We start from the raw sequence: 17,228 nt of genomic DNA, 5'->3' as shown, positions 1-17,228 counted from the left end.
TCATCTGCATGGACACAAAGGTCTGTATGAGCGGAGGTCTGCCTGCGACGGCTGCTATGAATCGCGCCCACGCGTCACCCACGCGCTGCCTCTCGCAATCTCCCGATTATTGAGGCAGTCGCGCCCCGCATCACTCCATTTGCACGTATACAGCAGCGCTCAAACTTCGCATTAGGCAGTATTGTAATCGTCGATTTATTTTTTATGTTTCTCCGCAGGAATAAAATTGCCAACGGTTTTTAATTATAGACATACATGTAGATAGAACGTTTTGCTAATACCCCCTCCCGCTACCCACCCTCCTAGAACCAGTTGTAGATGGACAGGGAAATAAAGTAATTGAATTACATTTAGCGTTACCGAGCAAATAAAATATTCAATTCATTACAATACTGAGAATAAATTATTTAGTGAATAGTAATTACTTATATGTAATTCGTAACGTAAAATTCTTGTCTTCATTACCTATCGAATGGGGTGCTTTTCTCACGCTCTTACGCTGCAATATGCGAAGTTTTATTTTGACCTGCCCTACTCGAATCAGAGCAGCCCCCTCAGCACCTTATTCTCTTTTTCTACGTGCTAAAGAACTCAAATGATATGGTGCCAATATTTAAGGCAAATAAAACATTAGTGTACATTCGTGAGCACTATGAGATGGAACACCGTATTTGCCATTTAAAGTTTAGAACAATCAAAAGGTTATACTCGTCGTATCTTACATTGAACCTGACATTGTAATGCGTAAGAAGTGCCTCACTTATTTAACATTCACTATTATTGTATACGTTTCCGTAGGGTACGTGCGTTATGACACTATGACAACTTGAATAAATTTAGGTGTTTGCTTTCGTATTGCATATACATTTTAAGTTATCATTCGTTCTGATAAGAGAGGTGCTTGCTTGGTTTGGAAAAAATGCGCTAAAGAATTACGCGAAAATGTATGTCACATAGAGCGTGCACAAATTAATGTGTTGCTGTAAAGCTTACGACATTCGGATGACGGAAAACTGAAAAATTAGGAATGCATTTGGATCCCAGCTAACCTCGGGCTAAGGATCCAAATGATCTTTTTTTTACATATTTTTCTGTGTACTGTTTGCAACAAAGAAACACCCATTCAATTCAATACTCACATAATCAATGTACACAGTCACCTGCAAAAAGAAAGAATGTAGAAAAATTAGTAAAAACACTCAACATATATTTGAAAATATATCCAATATATTTGAAATACAATCCTTTCAGCCAGGATACTAATTATTCATATTATTGGAGCAGATATAAAGAAGTAATTTTTTCCGGCAACGCATTATTCGCTCTTAAAACTGTACAATTTAATCCCTCGTTAACTTCAAAGATATTGGTATTTTCGCTCTCTGGGCGAAGCGTTGGCCGTGATAGCAAAGTATTACGATCTCACACAAAGCAAGGCTCCCATATTTATGGGTAGTGTAAATTGCAGCAAACATTCGCTCATTGCCTATACACGCGTGGTACCACCTGCACTAAAACTCCTTTGAATAGAGTTCACGCGATGACCCCAAGCACCGTCTTGTAGGACGTTATGCAACCACACTTCGCAAGTGGACATTCCGCACTCGAGCTCCTTTCAGCATTTCGCCGAGCCGTGCCTCCAAACCTCCGCACACAACGTGAGCTCCAACACATTGCGCACCAATACGCCAGCCTTCTCGCGTTAAAGGGACCAGGGAATTTTCGATAGTCAAATTGAAGTTTTGCATTGCAAGGAAATGTGCCGGAGCACGTTCACTTAATAAAGAAATTGCAAAGATGTGCATGCAAGCTCTAAATGATCTAAAATCGGCGGTTTGAGTGACAAGCTCGAAGCTCCCCCCCACCGGCAGCGACAGCCATCTTACTATGACACTGCTGGGGCTTGAGTGGGAGGTCAGCAGTGCGGATGGCGTCTAAGACCATTTTTTAGACGCGTCAGGTGTTCGCTGAAATTCTTTGCGAAGACAACGACATCGTCATGGTATACGAGGAAGCTTTGCCATTTCAAGCCAGCGACAACGGCATCCATCCTTCACTGTTATGTGACGGGAGCAGAACAGAGGCCGAAACGGAGCACACAAAATTTGTACGGACAGCCCGCAGTTAGAAAATCAGTTTTTTTGTGGTTTCCCTCCATGTAACCTCAGATGAAAAATACTTAGCATGCCTCTGCGGTCATGACAGTTGTCGGCACGCGGGAACGGCAAAACGTCTCTTTCTTTTTTTTGCGGCGTTACTGAATTTTCTAGAATCATCGCACAAACACAGTGTTCCGCCTTTTTTCTTCAACAATTAAAAAGACCGGGGAGGACCTTTGACTGCTGCATGATTTGGTGACACTATCTTCAAGGATATCGTTTATTTACGCCTACAAAGCCTCGCGTTCTTCCGCGGAAACACGATAGGGATATTGTCACAAAGAGAGTACATCTGAATCTGTAGTCTCTTGGTGTTTAGTGAGATTGGTGGTGTTTAGTTAGGAGTGGAACAATTTACGAGATAGAGTTGTCAATGAGCGCAACCCCATTATCTTCAAGCAGCTGCTAACTGATCACCTTAAATCCTAACCTTATAATGACCGTACTGTGCCTGCATTGCTTTGCGATTGCCGTCTCACATTGTGACTTGCTTTGCTGATTTGCTTTTGCATTCTATTCAGTGCCTCTTCGCGTTCCTATTTTTGTGTTCTAATACGAATCCACAGGCTGAATTTTGTAAGACGGTGTAACCATATCTTTGTTTCTATTCTTAACTTCTGTAACCCCCCCTCCTTATGTAATACCCCGACAAGGGTCCTTAAAGGAAAATAAATGATGGTGGTGATGATGATGATGATGATGATGATGATGATGATGCGTTTGGCATGCCTTAGACAAAGACTCAAAGCACGACCGGAATTCCACAAGAAGCTCGTGAAGCGTAGTCTTGCTTGAGTCAGAATGCTTCGGCTTGACATCCATGCTACCAAAGCAAGCGGCGTCAACGTGCACTTTCTCGTATGCGAAGCGCTAGGCAATGTCGGCAGCAGTGTCTCCGTAGGCAACGGTGGTGCCACATAAAAGATGCGAATGTTCGTAAAAATTTGTGGCAGGTATCTGTGTGCGTCAGTTATGAACTTGGTGAAGCTTTGGGCCGCACGCCCACCGTCTGCAACAAAATTGACGCGCTGCTTTCTGCGACCGCGTCTCCATCCGGCAAGCCTTGGCATGTGACCTGTCCCAGAACTGTCGCTTGTGGAGGCAAAGTCACGGTGTCGTCAGAAACACGGAGCGCAATTTTGCACGTGCTGTCTTCTTTTCGCCCTTTAGATAGTGCTTTCCGAAAGTGGGCGGTGCGTTCGCGAAGATTAATTGCTGCGCCTTACGCATCAGATCGCGAGAATAGTCACGGAAAACGAGATACGTGGCTGCGAATGTGGTCGCTCGAAATTTTGATTGTGGCCATGCAACGGCCCAGAGGAATAACAACGTGGCCACCGGTTGTGAGAATGCGTTCCATTCTAAGGAATCGTAAAATTTCGGACTGCCGTCGCCATTTTCTCGCCCAGAATAGAAAAATCTGGACCCGTGGCTGCTAATGCACTAACTTTACGGCCACCAACCGTCACAGGTATGTCTAGCCAAATGCGGTCACCGTTGTCAGATTTGGCTGTCGGATTCTGTCGTTTCACACAAGGGGTGATATGTGCCATGATTGCGTCAAGGTCCAGATAACTGCGGTTGATGCACGTTTTCTCGTGAGCGCGGCGATGGGAGGTCATCTGCACGTCGAAGCCCAGCGACCTTGCCTCCGAAGGTCGCTGCCTTCGGGGTTGCTGATAAGCTCATTACTATCACCTCTGTTCCATGGTCGCGAAGCATGTATGCTTCGGTGAGAATCACCTGGGAGATGGTGAAATAGACTGAAATTTCAGACATGATGACATGGGCTGCTGGGCTAATTATTCTGCAATTTCTCTGGCCAAATTAGAGTTGAGGCAAGCTGGCGCAAAAGCCCCGTAGTCCAAGTTGTCAGTACCGACACGCGCGATAGATGTGAGCAGCCTCACCGTAGTGAAGGCAAAAGGGTCGTCGGTCAGAAGTGCGCCAGACATGGGAATTCCGTGAGGACGATTGGTAACCATCGATGCATGGGCCGACTATTGCTTATGGTACTGGGGATGAAGACAAGGCGTGCTCTGCGGCTGCGGGAGATGGCTCAGGTATGGTTTGTCACAAAACATCCGCGCAAGTTGGGCGCGAATGTATGGTCACGAAAATTGTGGATCAACATCGCCGTTGGGTTAAACCATGAGTGCTTGTACTTCCTCGCGGATGACACTGATGATGGAACCAATCACATACTTGGGCTCTCCGTAGGCTTTTGGAACTGTTCGCTGCATGATGGAATATACTAATTCGCGAACCCAGTCGGTGTTGTATACTAAGCGTGCGACCAAGACAAGAGGTGCTGATGCAGTCCTTACTGGCCGCCTTCATCATAATGGTTTCAGTAAGCAACTCAGCGACGGTCTTTGTGGGGCTCCGCACCAGACCCGCAAACGGCTGCTCTTTCACGCCACGCATCAAATGGTTCAGCTTCTTGCGCTCCGTCGTGACAAGGTCGCTCATCGGAAAAGACGCGTCATGCGTTACACATAGATTGTGGCCGACTCATTTGGCAGATGAACGTGCGACTGGAGAGCGTGTTCGGCTTGGTCTTGACGACCAGCCCTGGTATATCTTTCTAAGAGCCGACGGGGAATTCGCGCCAGGACTTCAAGACGTGTTCTCGGTTTTGAAACCAGGTGTGGGCACCGGCTTCCAGGCTGAAATAGACATCGCCCCGTACTGTGGCGTCATCCCACTCATGGAGCGCAGCAACACGTTTATATTGGACTAACCAGTCCTCCACGTTTGCAAACAACTCGCCGTGGAAAGAATTTCGCACCCGCGAGTTGTGTAGGGTATAATGGACAGAGCTATATATATATATATATATATATATATATATATATATATATATATATATATATATATATATATATATATATAGGGACGTCCATGAGTGCTTCAGGTCGCATTGCTGCCTCGTTAGGATGTTGTTCCGACTTAGAAAGGGGGCCGGCATTGCAGTCCTTAACTGGCGCGATGCACTGGAATGTCCACAGGCACAGGGCTCATGTTACAGCTGCTAGGCGGTGTTGGAGTCACTGACTATGCGTTACGCAGCACCTCCACCAGACTTCTCATGTAATTGTTCGGTAAAATGAAACGTTTTTAAGCAGCATTGTAATCTGGCGCTGGCACGTGGAGCCTCGGAAAACGAAGCGTAGGCTTCCTACTTCTTCGTCTCCGGTGGGTTTCTTCGTGACACTAGGTGGCAATATTGTAAGCACCCCCCTTGAAATGTGCATGGCGGTAGGCAGCTGACGCTACCAAACAGGTTATTTTTACCTTTTTTTCTGCATTTAGAGGTGGCATGAAAATCCGCGGTTCGTATTAGCAAACCATCCTAGTTGAGATGTTCATTGTCCCAAAAAGTATTTTCATTATGCGTTCTTCCTACGCCTACGCTACCCATAGTCAGGCTGTCTTTGAGTACACTCTACCGCAGATTCATTCTCCTTTTCGCTGTTATCCTAAATGCCCAAGGCCTAGAACAGGGTAACTATGTCCTTATTTACTTCTGGATGGATTCTGCGACATAATAACTAAATAATCTGAATTACTGCCACGCTATTTTCGCTCTACGCATGCATAGTTCTCATCTCATCGGCATTTTTTCGACTTTGATGCCATGTTCTACGACATCCTGATAGAACCGCTACCAACAGTAGTACGCTGTTCTTTGAATTATCATAACGTTTGCTCATCAGAGCTAATTCCACGCGGATTGAGATACAGCAGTAGCTGGGTTCTTCCCCATCGCGCCTATTAAGTATTCTTTTCTGCATCTCTAATTACACGTTTACCAGCTTTTGCATGCCGTTGTTCGCGCCATTATTTATGGTTTGTTTCCTGGTTCTGTTCCTGCACTGCGATGCGACGTTTTATTCTATACAAATGCGCCATTACCTTAGCTGCCTATCTATTCTTCTTCTTATTTCTCAGTCATCTGCCAAAGCAGATTTTTCTCGGAAGCTGCCACAATTCTTAGAATGCCCAGCCTACGTCAACCTGCACTGCCTCGTTTGTGATTTGTCAGTGCGTACCTAAAGGTACTCTTCACGCAGCGCTTTAATCTCTAGTTCAGTTAAACCTTTATATTTGAAAGACAACGTCGTGTTTCCATGTGTAAATTCGGGAACCACAACTCTTTTTTACACCAGTTGCACTACCTCGCACTCTTAGTTTTGAGTACAAGTTCCTGTTTTTCTGTGCAAATTTTTATGTATTGAGCCCATGTTTATAAGTGCTAGTATTCTCAAACTCTGGAAATTTAATATCCCTGTATTGTGATTTTCTTATCACAGACACCGTTCAGCATCATAGGGTAATATTCCTTTTGACCGAATCTAAAACCTAGCGCGGTCAACGCACTCTCCACAAATGAGTGTTCCTGAATGTTCGCAAACAGCACAATATTACGCGGGCGTATCGAAATTGAGAGAAATTGCTCCATCCCTGCACTGTTTTGTTTTTCTACGAGAGATAAAACTAACTTATTTGACTCTAAGATCCTTACCACGTCTTTCACAGGAAGCAATAACAGGAACCCTGGCGTAAACTTGGCGGTTGTTAGCCCTTCTCATGCTATTTGTACTTTATATTCTTGTATATTTGTTTAGCTGTATCGCATTCTCTTGCAGTTGACGTCGGTTCTTCAGGACGTGCCTGAAAATTTCAGTGTTTACGGCGTCGTACGCGTACCAAGGAAATATGTTTATGTGCTTGAATGCAAGGTTAGAAATATGTTACTGTCTATGCGCATGTCTATTTTACAACAGTACTGAGCTCATTCTGCTACATCCCATTCCTTAAACTTCTATTTTAGGTCTTTTTGGGCGCCACCAGCCGTCACCATGAACGAATAGCTATAATGAACTACACAATACCACAGAGGGCTACACGTAAATATGAATGATTAAAATCGAAAAAAAAAATGCTCGCAAGCATTGTTTGTCGAGCTTACCTTGAAGACTTCAACTATCTCGGAGGCTCGCCACGAGATGACTGCCTTGGATGGGCCAATGACGTGCGCTGAAATCTCGTAATAGTCTAAAAGAACGAAAGCGCGCCTATTAGCATACGAGCATGTTTAAAAACTTCCATAATGCGTTTTATAGGAAAATGGCCCTTTCCGTTCTGAAAAGCGAGGTTATGAAGTAACAATGCTGCCAATCACACGTCGATTTACGGTGGGACATAGCGCACTTGAATTGCTGGTAAAAAAAATTTACCAACAGTTACGATACTCCAGTAAAACTCTTGCTTGGGCTAGTTGGTTCATGCTTGAATTAGTGAAGGCAAGGCGCAGAAGACCAGGACTCAAGAAGAAGAACACATATGACAGGACCGGCGCCACTCACAACTAAGTTTATTTCCGCAACAAGCCTGCCTTATGTAGGTTAATCAAGCCGAGTCACACACGAAACTTTAGAAGTATGAAACAGCAATTTATCGTCCACTCAGGCATCTTATCTGGCACAAAATATCAAATGAGCAAGCAAAAACCACACGTGGAGCAGCACGGGAAGCAATTCATCGAGTATAGTCTTTTCCAAGCCAGCGGGGACAAAAAAGGAGACATAAAAAGTACCGTCTACGCTTCACTATCAAACTATCCACAACATAACACACTTCAAACACCCAAGGCCCAGTCAGTGTTAAAACCCGCACGGGTGTGGGAATAATGACCTACACGAAAAAAAAACATGAATAAAAGCGTCTAAGTACAGCGTCTGCGTCAAAACTAAAATCTCTAATAGACACTCACCTAAAAAATTAATAGAACACGTGACCGCGCGAGAAATGAACCACGTGACAAACAAGGAAATGGACAGAGGAGTTGAACGATAAACGTCTAAAGAATAGTGTCTGCGTCCAAAAAAAAAAACGCAACAAAAGCTTAAGAGCCACTAGAAAATCGTCAACAAAATAAAATCTAGTTAACTAAAAGGAAGACAGACGGAAAACCCAAATGAAATCACGCTACTGTTGCACAGATGTTTTATACTTCTAAAGTTTCGTGTGCGACTCGGCTTGATTACCCTCCCTAAGGCAGGCTTGTTGCGGAAATAAACTTAGTTGTGAGTGGCGCCGGTACTGTCGGTGGTGTTCTTCTTGAGTCCAGGTCTTCTGCGCCTTGCCTTTACTAATACGATGCTCCCTAATGCGATATTTCAGCGCAGCTCTATGCGTGTTTTCATTTCGCGATATATTGGCTGGCGCGTACAAGAGGTCTCGTGTGGCACGTTTGCAAACGGAGCGAAGTGCGGCGCCACTGCCTCGCTCATCTGGAGACCGTGAGAGACGGCATGTGGGTGACGCGTGGGCGCGACTCACAGCAGCCGCCGCTGATGTACCTCGCAGGCGAACTACGCTGGCGCGCTACTCTAGCTCCATTTCGCAGCCAACGTCGGCGCACTACGCTTGTCTCCGCACGCTTTCGCAATACCTTGCTCCTCCGCTCTCCTCCTCGCGTATTAACGCGATAGCGTTAAGGAGCTCGTGTCGCAGAAAAGCCGGTGTCGTCGGCGTCCGCGGCGTTGGCCGTGAGCGATAAATCATGGCAGGCACTTCATAAATAAAAAGCAACTTCCAAGATGGGCTGGGTGGGAATCGAACCAGGGTCTCCGGAGTGTGAGGCGGAGACGCTACCACTCAGCCACGAGTTCGATGCTTGAAAGCGGTACAAAAGCGCGTCTAGTGAATGCGGTGTTGCCTTAGAAACGAGCCGTAGAAAGTTATACTGCGGTGTATATCGGTAATTATGAGCATGTAACTTACAGAAGTCGCATTTACACGAATAGCGAAGTACGTTTCCGCTACATTTCTTCTGCGCTTACCACACACGCAGAGCCATCTTGCGGCAAACAATAGACCCCCTCCTCTCAATGTACGGCGCTGCCCCGACAGGTATCGCGCCGCGCGCGCATTGGGGCTGTGCGCGGACCGGTGCCAGGCGCCTCGCGTCCCCGACTCCCTCTCCCCTGACGACGCTTCGCCGTGCTCCCACACGGGTTGCAGAATCAAGCGCCGTTCCTTTCTTTAGATTACTATCTATCTATCTCTCTGCCCGTGCCGATCACGACGTTTGGCTGGCGTAGATCGTTTCCCCCTCCGAGACACCGAGTTCTTTGCTTCGTTCCGTTTGTTCAGGCGCGCGTTTCGTTGCCGCGCCGAACGCTGCGTTGCTCGACGCTCACCGCGTGATAGGTGGGCGCAGAGTCCGATGCGGGGCGCCTCGTAAGTGATCACTGTCTGAGCGCATTGTCTTACACCCCTTGGCGGGTCGACGGCAACGCTGTCGCGTTCCACTCTTGAAGGCGAAGCTTAAGCGTCCTCCAATTTGTTCATCCTCTGTTGCGCTCCACGTTCACTCTTTCATCCTTCGCTGCATCCGTTCGCTCGGTTACGCCGACGCTCGCCTCAGGAACAGGCGCCTAGCAGCTGTGCTGTATACGTTACGTGGATTTTGCACTACGTGGAATCGACGTTATGTGCAGCATTACAAATGTCTACACATAAGCTATATCACCAGTTCGAATCATGTAACTAAGGAAATAGATTGTGACATTGCTGTTTCGCTTTTTTCCGTGAATTTACATGACCGACAAAAATTACCACCACTATAGAACTAATCGTTTTCGGGACTAATTAAAAAAGATTCAGTTAGTAATTTGTTCAGTTTTATTTCAAGATGCATGTTGCAATTAGGATATTGACGCCAAGCTGCAGTGCATTCAAGCTTGCTTTGAAGATAGTGCAAGACTAGCTGCACTTTCGAGATGTCCTGCCTTAAAATGTGCTTCGAAATACATTGACGTTCCACTTGACAATTTCCCGAAAGCGTGAACAAAGCGATTTCGGGACGATCTGGACTGGAGCGCCAATGCAGGTTTAGCACGGATATCAGGCACGGATATCTCAAAAGTAGAGCTTAGGCTGTACGCTAAGCAGGCATGGCTTTACTATACTTACTGCTCGGCTACAGTGCCGCAATGGCAACTTGTCCCTTAAAGGGAGTAATTACAAGTTATTCAGTGAATCGTTTTATTTAGAACGCTGAAAATTGCAATTTCTCGTGTAACTACTGTCCCCCTCCCTAGGCACTTTGGTCTATTCATTTCAATAGACCAAAGTGCGTCATGTCCTTCATAGGTTTTTGAAAATTGTTTTAAGAAGAAAAAGCTGTCTCTATATATACAGTTTTAATTCTTCTTCCTTCTGTCAGACTTTAGAAGACGTGTATTTTTTTTCTAGTTACACTCCACTAGCGCTTGATTGATCCAGTGCGGTATGTTCACCAGATAATCATATGTGCGATGATAATAAGCATACGACGTGCATTTGAGGATGTGCATATGATGCTCATAGGCATATAATACGCACGTGTGATGCACATCGCATGATATCTGCATCGCGTATGCGCACAATTCGCTGCATAATTCATTCTTCGTTTAACCTTTAAACTTGCACACCTTTGCTAATTTTTAATCGCCCTAATGAGATCTCGTGCTTTTCTGACGTCATCCCCAGTATTTGCCAGCGTTAAGCTTCTCGCTTTTTCTTTCAACTCAGCCGTTCGCTGTTACAGCGTCATCGCCGACGCTCGGAGACTCCAAACTTTCCGCCATCGAGTCTCGCGTCGCCCCGGCATGACGACCGCCCACCACCGGCGCCCCACGTCTCTGTTTGGCACGTGTACCTGCTCTGCGACCGTTTTTTCTTGGGAGATGGGGGGGGGGCGCATAGCCAGCACATAGTAGCACGGCGGGTTCCTTCTTCCGCTCATCTAACCGTCCTTGTGTGAGTGTGCGCTTTCCTGTACAGCAGCAGCTAGGTTACTAGACTGGTGTGATTTAAGGGCACTATACCACTATTTGGACCAGGCGCAATGAACTGCACATACCGCACAGCTATACGGGGTGTTCAAAATTAAGCTTTGTGGTTTTCTTAATGTCAGGCACAGCAAGGCACGCGACGACCACCTGTGCAAATAACTTATGCGGCGAGGGGCACACAAAGTGTGATGATAGTTATCGCTGTCAGCAGGCCAATGAACTAAAATTGAATAATTGCCTTTTTATCGACTGTAGTAAACGGGTATGTTTGTACTGAAAAGTTAGAGGCAGTCGTGTTGATACACAGTATCAGTTGGAAGAATTCTTCTGGCGTGTCTGTGCTCCGAGATTTCCGGCTCCAAATTTTAGTTGTCGTTCGCCTGATTACGCATGCAAGAGAGTGAGGATCGGCGCAAAACTCTTCGCTGGTGTGACGCGGCTGTTGCGTGCGGCGTTTAGCCTGACAACAGGGCGGAGGCAAAGGAAAAGATCATAAATGCTCCCCTTCCGCTCTCCGCTGGCGAAATCAAGATATGACAGCGCGGTGTGCCATGCCGTTGTTGCTCTTGATTTCATTAAAACTTACAGTATTTGGAAATCAACAGTCACTCTATTTGCGCAGCCCTGGCAAGGACCATGCCGGCTCGTCCAGTCACCATTACGCATGCGAACTGCCCTCCGGCTTCTCCGCTCGCGCCATTATCTCGGCATGGCAGCTGTTGCCAACGTTACAGGCGGCGCGGTCGCATGTTACGGCGGTTGTTCTGGGCTTTTCGATTTTTTATTTCGCCAGCCGAGAGGGGAAAGGGGACAGATGGGACCGTTATCATCTTTGACAATGCCTCCACCCCGTTCTCAGACTAAACGCCGCACGCAACAGCCGCGTCACATCAGGGAGGAGCTTTGCGCCATTCATCTCTTGCACGCGTAATCATGCGAAAGACAATTAAAATTTGGAATCGGATATCTCGAAGCACACAGATGCTAGAATAATTCTTCCAAGTGATACTGTGCAGAAACATGGCTGCCGCTAACTTTTCGATACAAACATACGCACTTACTGCAGTCAACAAAAAAGTCCATTATTAAATTTTAGTTCTAGGGGCTGCTCACAGCGATAATTATAATCTCACTGTGTGCCCCCCTGGCCACATAACCTATTTACGCAGGTGGTATTCGCATGCCTCGTAGTGCCTACTTTTAAGAAAACCATAAAGCTTCATTTTGAACACTCTGTATATGTCCGCTAAACTTTTGGCTTACCGAGTGGCAGGCTTACGTAGACGTCTACTGCGGGGCTCCAAATATCGTTGTCGGCACCATCCGACCCTAGGGCACTCACGGAAAGACGGTAGTCGTGACCACCTGGCAGCGGTATCGTGGCGTTTAGCGTGTTCTCCACAGGTGACCAGTCGGGCGGCAGCGGCACTTGCAGCTCTCCGTGTGGTCCATCATTCACCGCCTGCCACGCCACGTTGAACCCAACCGGGTCGCTGTTCCAGGTCGGTGGGCCTATGATGTTGAGCACAATGCGGCGCTGCTGGGCCGAGAGCACGGACACCAAGCCGGGCTCTACAGGTGCTGCGCAGAGGTGCGGAGGGATAAGAGGCAGGATTGAAGATATCTAATAAGGACGCCTCCTGCGCGCGGGGCAGTTGTTAGCGTGCAGTCCTGCATATTATATAAGCGCGACGTAAAGCGTAAACAAGACCCCTACTCAGAAGACTCTTACTTAAGGCACTTTCTTTACTGGCCGGCATTCGGGTCCCGCGACTCACAAAAGGGTGAGATACAAGGCTCCGATGATCAATCTCTGACGCCACTTGCGTCAAAAAATATTTTCTCTTTATTTTCTCTTCGTTTTTCTTACGGCGATACCTGCTTGGGCGCGCTCGCATAGTCGGTTTCATGTCCGCTGCTGGCACCGGTGTACGACAGCACCCGTTGCAGGAATACCTAAGTGCTCTGAGATAAGATTATGAAGAAATAAAAAAAAATATACTCAGCGCCCCGAGTGGAGACCAGAAGTCGGAGGTACTGGGGAACGCTGCCTCCACACATGAAGTTTTCTTCTTCTTGGGAGGAGATTGCACCGCACTCTCCTGGGAATGGATAGCCCAAGTGATACGGTGCTAATACGATCTCGGCCGGGTGAGGTGGGTCTTCACCGCAAGAATTAGGAAACGACGACGAAGCCGGGCATCGAGATGATGATGAAAAAAAAAGAATAGAAAAGATTGTATTCACTTCATTGGTACATGGTTGTGACTCGCATCCGAGTCTGCAGTGGTTCTCGTCTAGCACGGGGGCCAGGACGACCTCAGATAACCAATTTTTCTTTCATTTAGGGAATCGATTGGCCAACCAAAACGCCGAATCGTTCACCACCTCCATCGCCCCTCACTAGTTGTCAGCGTGCTGCTCCAGTGTTGTCCTCTATGAGCTGCTCGGGGAGCTCATGTCCTGTATCAGCTACTCGTGTACGTGGTGCACCTGTGTCAGACGGGTCACAATAGGAGGCATCCACCTGTCGTCTGTGCTTTCGCCCGGGAAGGACCCGTTCATCGAAAATTGGACACTTCGTGACGGTCAGGAGGGCGACGTTGCTTTCTTGAAGCGAAGTGAACGATCAGGCGTGAACACCAACCGTGACAACTGCGTGTTGCCGCTGGGGCATCCTTCCCCCGACAGGTGTGGTAGTTGATGGCTTCTTGGAAAAGTTAGCTCGACCATAGCAATGCGGAACTGTGCAAGACTTACTGCGCCTGATAATGCTCATGTGCCGATATGCTACAACAGAAATGAATAATACATATGGAGAGTGGTGATTGGCTCACGCAAGGCTTTGGAGATGACCTATAAACCTGCACCGAGTTGGCTTTAAACGCAAGCAACGATTTACGGTTACGGCGCAAAATGCAGGACAAGAAAGCGAACGAAGTACTGGCTCACCATCGGGGGATGCCAGCCTCAAAACAGGAAGACGCCGTAAGCTAGATTCGATATTGAGGAACGTTCTCTTCAAATGAAACTAAAGCGACTCACAGTCACTCCACAAAAGTGGCCATTCAATGGATGCCGTCCACGTTCGAATTGCAGGCAGCGAGAGGGCTGCCACACTGGCTAGCACATTCTCATCCACTGACACCAACTCAGCCGGACAACCCTGGAGGGCTCAACGGCGCTGTTCGCAGCCATTACGCGTCCATCGTACGGGCCTGCTCAGCGGGAAAGCCTGCATTGGTCGCAAGAGGTTTCAACCCGTGGAAAGATCGACATTTTCTTGGCTGCGCACCCGCATAACAGTGATTTAACCCCCACCCGGCTACGTAGGATGGGGCACCTTCCGTCCTAAAACTGTCACGTTAAATGCCACGTTAAATGCCACGTTAAAGCAGACCAATCGCACTCCCTGTAAGAGTGCTGCTCCAAATACGCCCACTAGAGAAAGAAATAAAAAAAATAACGTTTCATCACTTCTGCTTGCTGCTTCAGGATACCCAATAGATACTTTTCCGGCGAGGCATTATTGACAGGCGCTCTGCACTTTAATCCATACTTTGCTTTAATTCATACTTCAATCCGTATATTATTCCACACTCCAATCCATGCTTGTCTTCTGAAATTAGCCGGGCTTATTGGCGTGTTGTGATGGTCTGTGGTGGTCCTGCGGCTGTCCCAGGCCATACTGCTTGCTGTTATTGTGCACCCGCCTTCATTCCCATTTTTATCTTATTTTCTTTTTCTTAGATGCACGAATGCTACCCCTCTGCTGTTAACCTAAACGCACCTCATTGCTTTGTTTTACATATAAATCTCTTTCGAAAGCAAATTGCTCGCCTGGATATGTGAATGTTAACTCCATCTGGGGGTAGACGAAAAATGCGCAAGACTTGTTGCGTACAACACTGCGTAAGCGATTGCGTCGCTGGGCGAAACTGAAATATTTCACTACTTTCCTTCTCTCGGCACAGAGTACAAGGCTAGCACACTTCTTTACTACGGTGCTCACATCTTTAGCTGTGGAGGTGGTAATGGTCGCCAGTGATGAGTTTGGCCTGCTTGTAATACTATTGATAATTTTTGTTATTTTATAGCAGGAAGGACACAGAGAACCTGTCCCGTCCCTTCAGTTTGTTCCCGTGTACCACTGCACTGTAGGCGCAGGATTTTTACCGCTTAAAGCTACTGTGAACAAGGCCTGCGCCACTTGGTAGTAGAAATTATCTATTGCTAGCACTCATTAACGTCCAACCTAGCCTGCGAATTCCGATAGTTCTTACTGATAGTAATTATTATCCTTTCCTTGGAGAAATAAATAGCTGTCACACAACAGAATTGTTCATGCTGTACTAAATCTGCCAGCCTCGTCAAGTACATCGACAATGAGCTCCGATGATGATTACTCTTGTGCGGTCTTGGCACACGGCCTGCGTCTCAACAATGACATAACGTGTACCGAAGGCGTGTGCCGTACGCACATTTAACCACAGCGTTTGCAGACCATGGAACATTGGAAAACGTTGAATTTCAGAGAAGCGTGTAACAGCATCGCCAATAAAAGCGTGCACCCCAGTGTCGTTCGCATATACATGCAGAGGTTGTAAATGCGAATACCAGATTTCGTTGTGAGGCTGTGGAGATGTTCGGTTTGTTCTCAGATCCCATCGTCCATAAACATTAATGGTATACTGCACGTATATACCTATTATATGCATGAACCATTTGTTTTATAGTTTCATGCCGGATACACTTTCTGATGGGGCCTACACGCCAGGAAGCTTCGAGGAAACTCTATATACGAAGGTGTGGAGCGGTGAGACTCCATTTTGAACTATGATTTACCCTTCCGGAATCTTGAACGCTTGCAATTTCTCTAGAATAAAGCTGAGAAAGGCTGCGCCCGATCTCAAGAGCCACGCTGGCATGCAAAATGGGGGTAGACCCGTTTCTGATCTGGTTCTATAGAATTCCTTTTAGGCTGATCGTCTTTACTATATGCAGGCCATTTGTATAGTGTCAGAAGGCCATGGAAACAGAACTGAACCATTTCTGTAGAAAGTTAATCATTGGGTGGTGCTCTGACTTCTATTAGAGGTGTGAGAGTGCCTTTTAATTCAGCGCATCGGTTTTATTATTTTACACGATGTGAACACGAGAAGGAAACTGTTGAATGTTAGTTTGGAACACTCCATTTACATAGTAGAAACATTGTTCACAGTTGAAACATGTGTGAAAAGTGATAAATATTGCGTCTGTTCTGTAGCAGGCTGATACTGTAGAACATACAATCCCCCATCTACGTGCTTCCTGTTGCAGTATGGGTCTCTTGGCAACTGCATACACTTTCACTCGTTCGCTCTCTCTGCAGTCACGGGGCACGTCATAGCAACATAATAGCTTTGAATAGTGTTTTTCTAAATATATGGTAGCCTGTCCGTGATGTAGGACATTTCAATAGACTTTTTGAAACCAGCCATGACAAGTGTGACATCCAGTTCCTGGGGCTGTAGTTGGAAGGAATTGTAGTGTTTTAAAATAAACAATCAGTTGGCAATGTAGCCATTGTTCCGTGTAATGCCTTCCTGCCCTCGCCAGCTTGTGCTGCGATTTGTGTTTTTTTTCTATGAACTAAATAGACAAATAAAATATTTTGCTAAGCCCTATTAATTCCAACAGAATTACGTCCGCATTACCTCGCTTTCTTTATTGGAAAAAAGAAAATTCACTAAGGCTATTTTCAGGACCACACCTGCCTTAAATCAAGCCTCAGAACAGGCTGGCAGTTGGTGAGGGGGAGGGGGGGGGCTATCCAAGAATGGATCACGTCCAGGTTTCCAGTCGGATAATTGATAAATTAGCGCAAAATAACCATATGACTTCGTATTTTACGAAGAGACGTTTCATTCACTAGAAAATGCAGCATGTGATGGAGGCGTTGCGCAGCCAAGGAATATACGAAGCATACGAGAATGTGTGTGGGCATTATCTACCAGTATTGCAAAGTTACACTAATTCCTGAAAAGGAAAACGTGAAAGTACTGATTAAGCAAGGGGTCCGGAAATGTGACCCGGTATTTCCAGTGCTATTCACTGTATGCTTAAAAGTATTCAAGTTGTTATAGTTTTAAGCATGCAGTGTTCAAGTTGTTATAGTGGCAAAATGCGAAAACACCCGTGTGCTTAGATTTAGGTGCACGTTAAAGAACCCCAGGTGGTC

General features: G+C 46.5%; 1 protein-coding gene across 1 annotated transcript in view; it reads right to left on the bottom strand.

Annotated features, from left to right (window-relative positions):
* Positions 1-17,228, bottom strand: part of LOC142567910 (uncharacterized) — a 99,441-nt gene that overhangs the window by 62,051 nt on the left and 20,162 nt on the right. The window contains exons 4-6 of the mRNA XM_075678000.1: positions 12,272-12,589; positions 7,135-7,220; positions 1,140-1,160 (exon numbers count right to left, since the gene is read on the bottom strand). Of these exons, the coding sequence (XP_075534115.1) occupies positions 1,140-1,160; positions 7,135-7,220; positions 12,272-12,589 (425 nt within the window). The remainder of the gene's footprint in view (positions 1-1,139; positions 1,161-7,134; positions 7,221-12,271; positions 12,590-17,228) is intronic.

This window comes from Dermacentor variabilis, unplaced genomic scaffold (genome assembly GCF_050947875.1).
Source record: "Dermacentor variabilis isolate Ectoservices unplaced genomic scaffold, ASM5094787v1 scaffold_15, whole genome shotgun sequence".
NCBI classification, from domain to species: domain Eukaryota; kingdom Metazoa; phylum Arthropoda; class Arachnida; order Ixodida; family Ixodidae; genus Dermacentor; species Dermacentor variabilis.
This window is presented reverse-complemented; position numbering and strand designations above follow the sequence as displayed.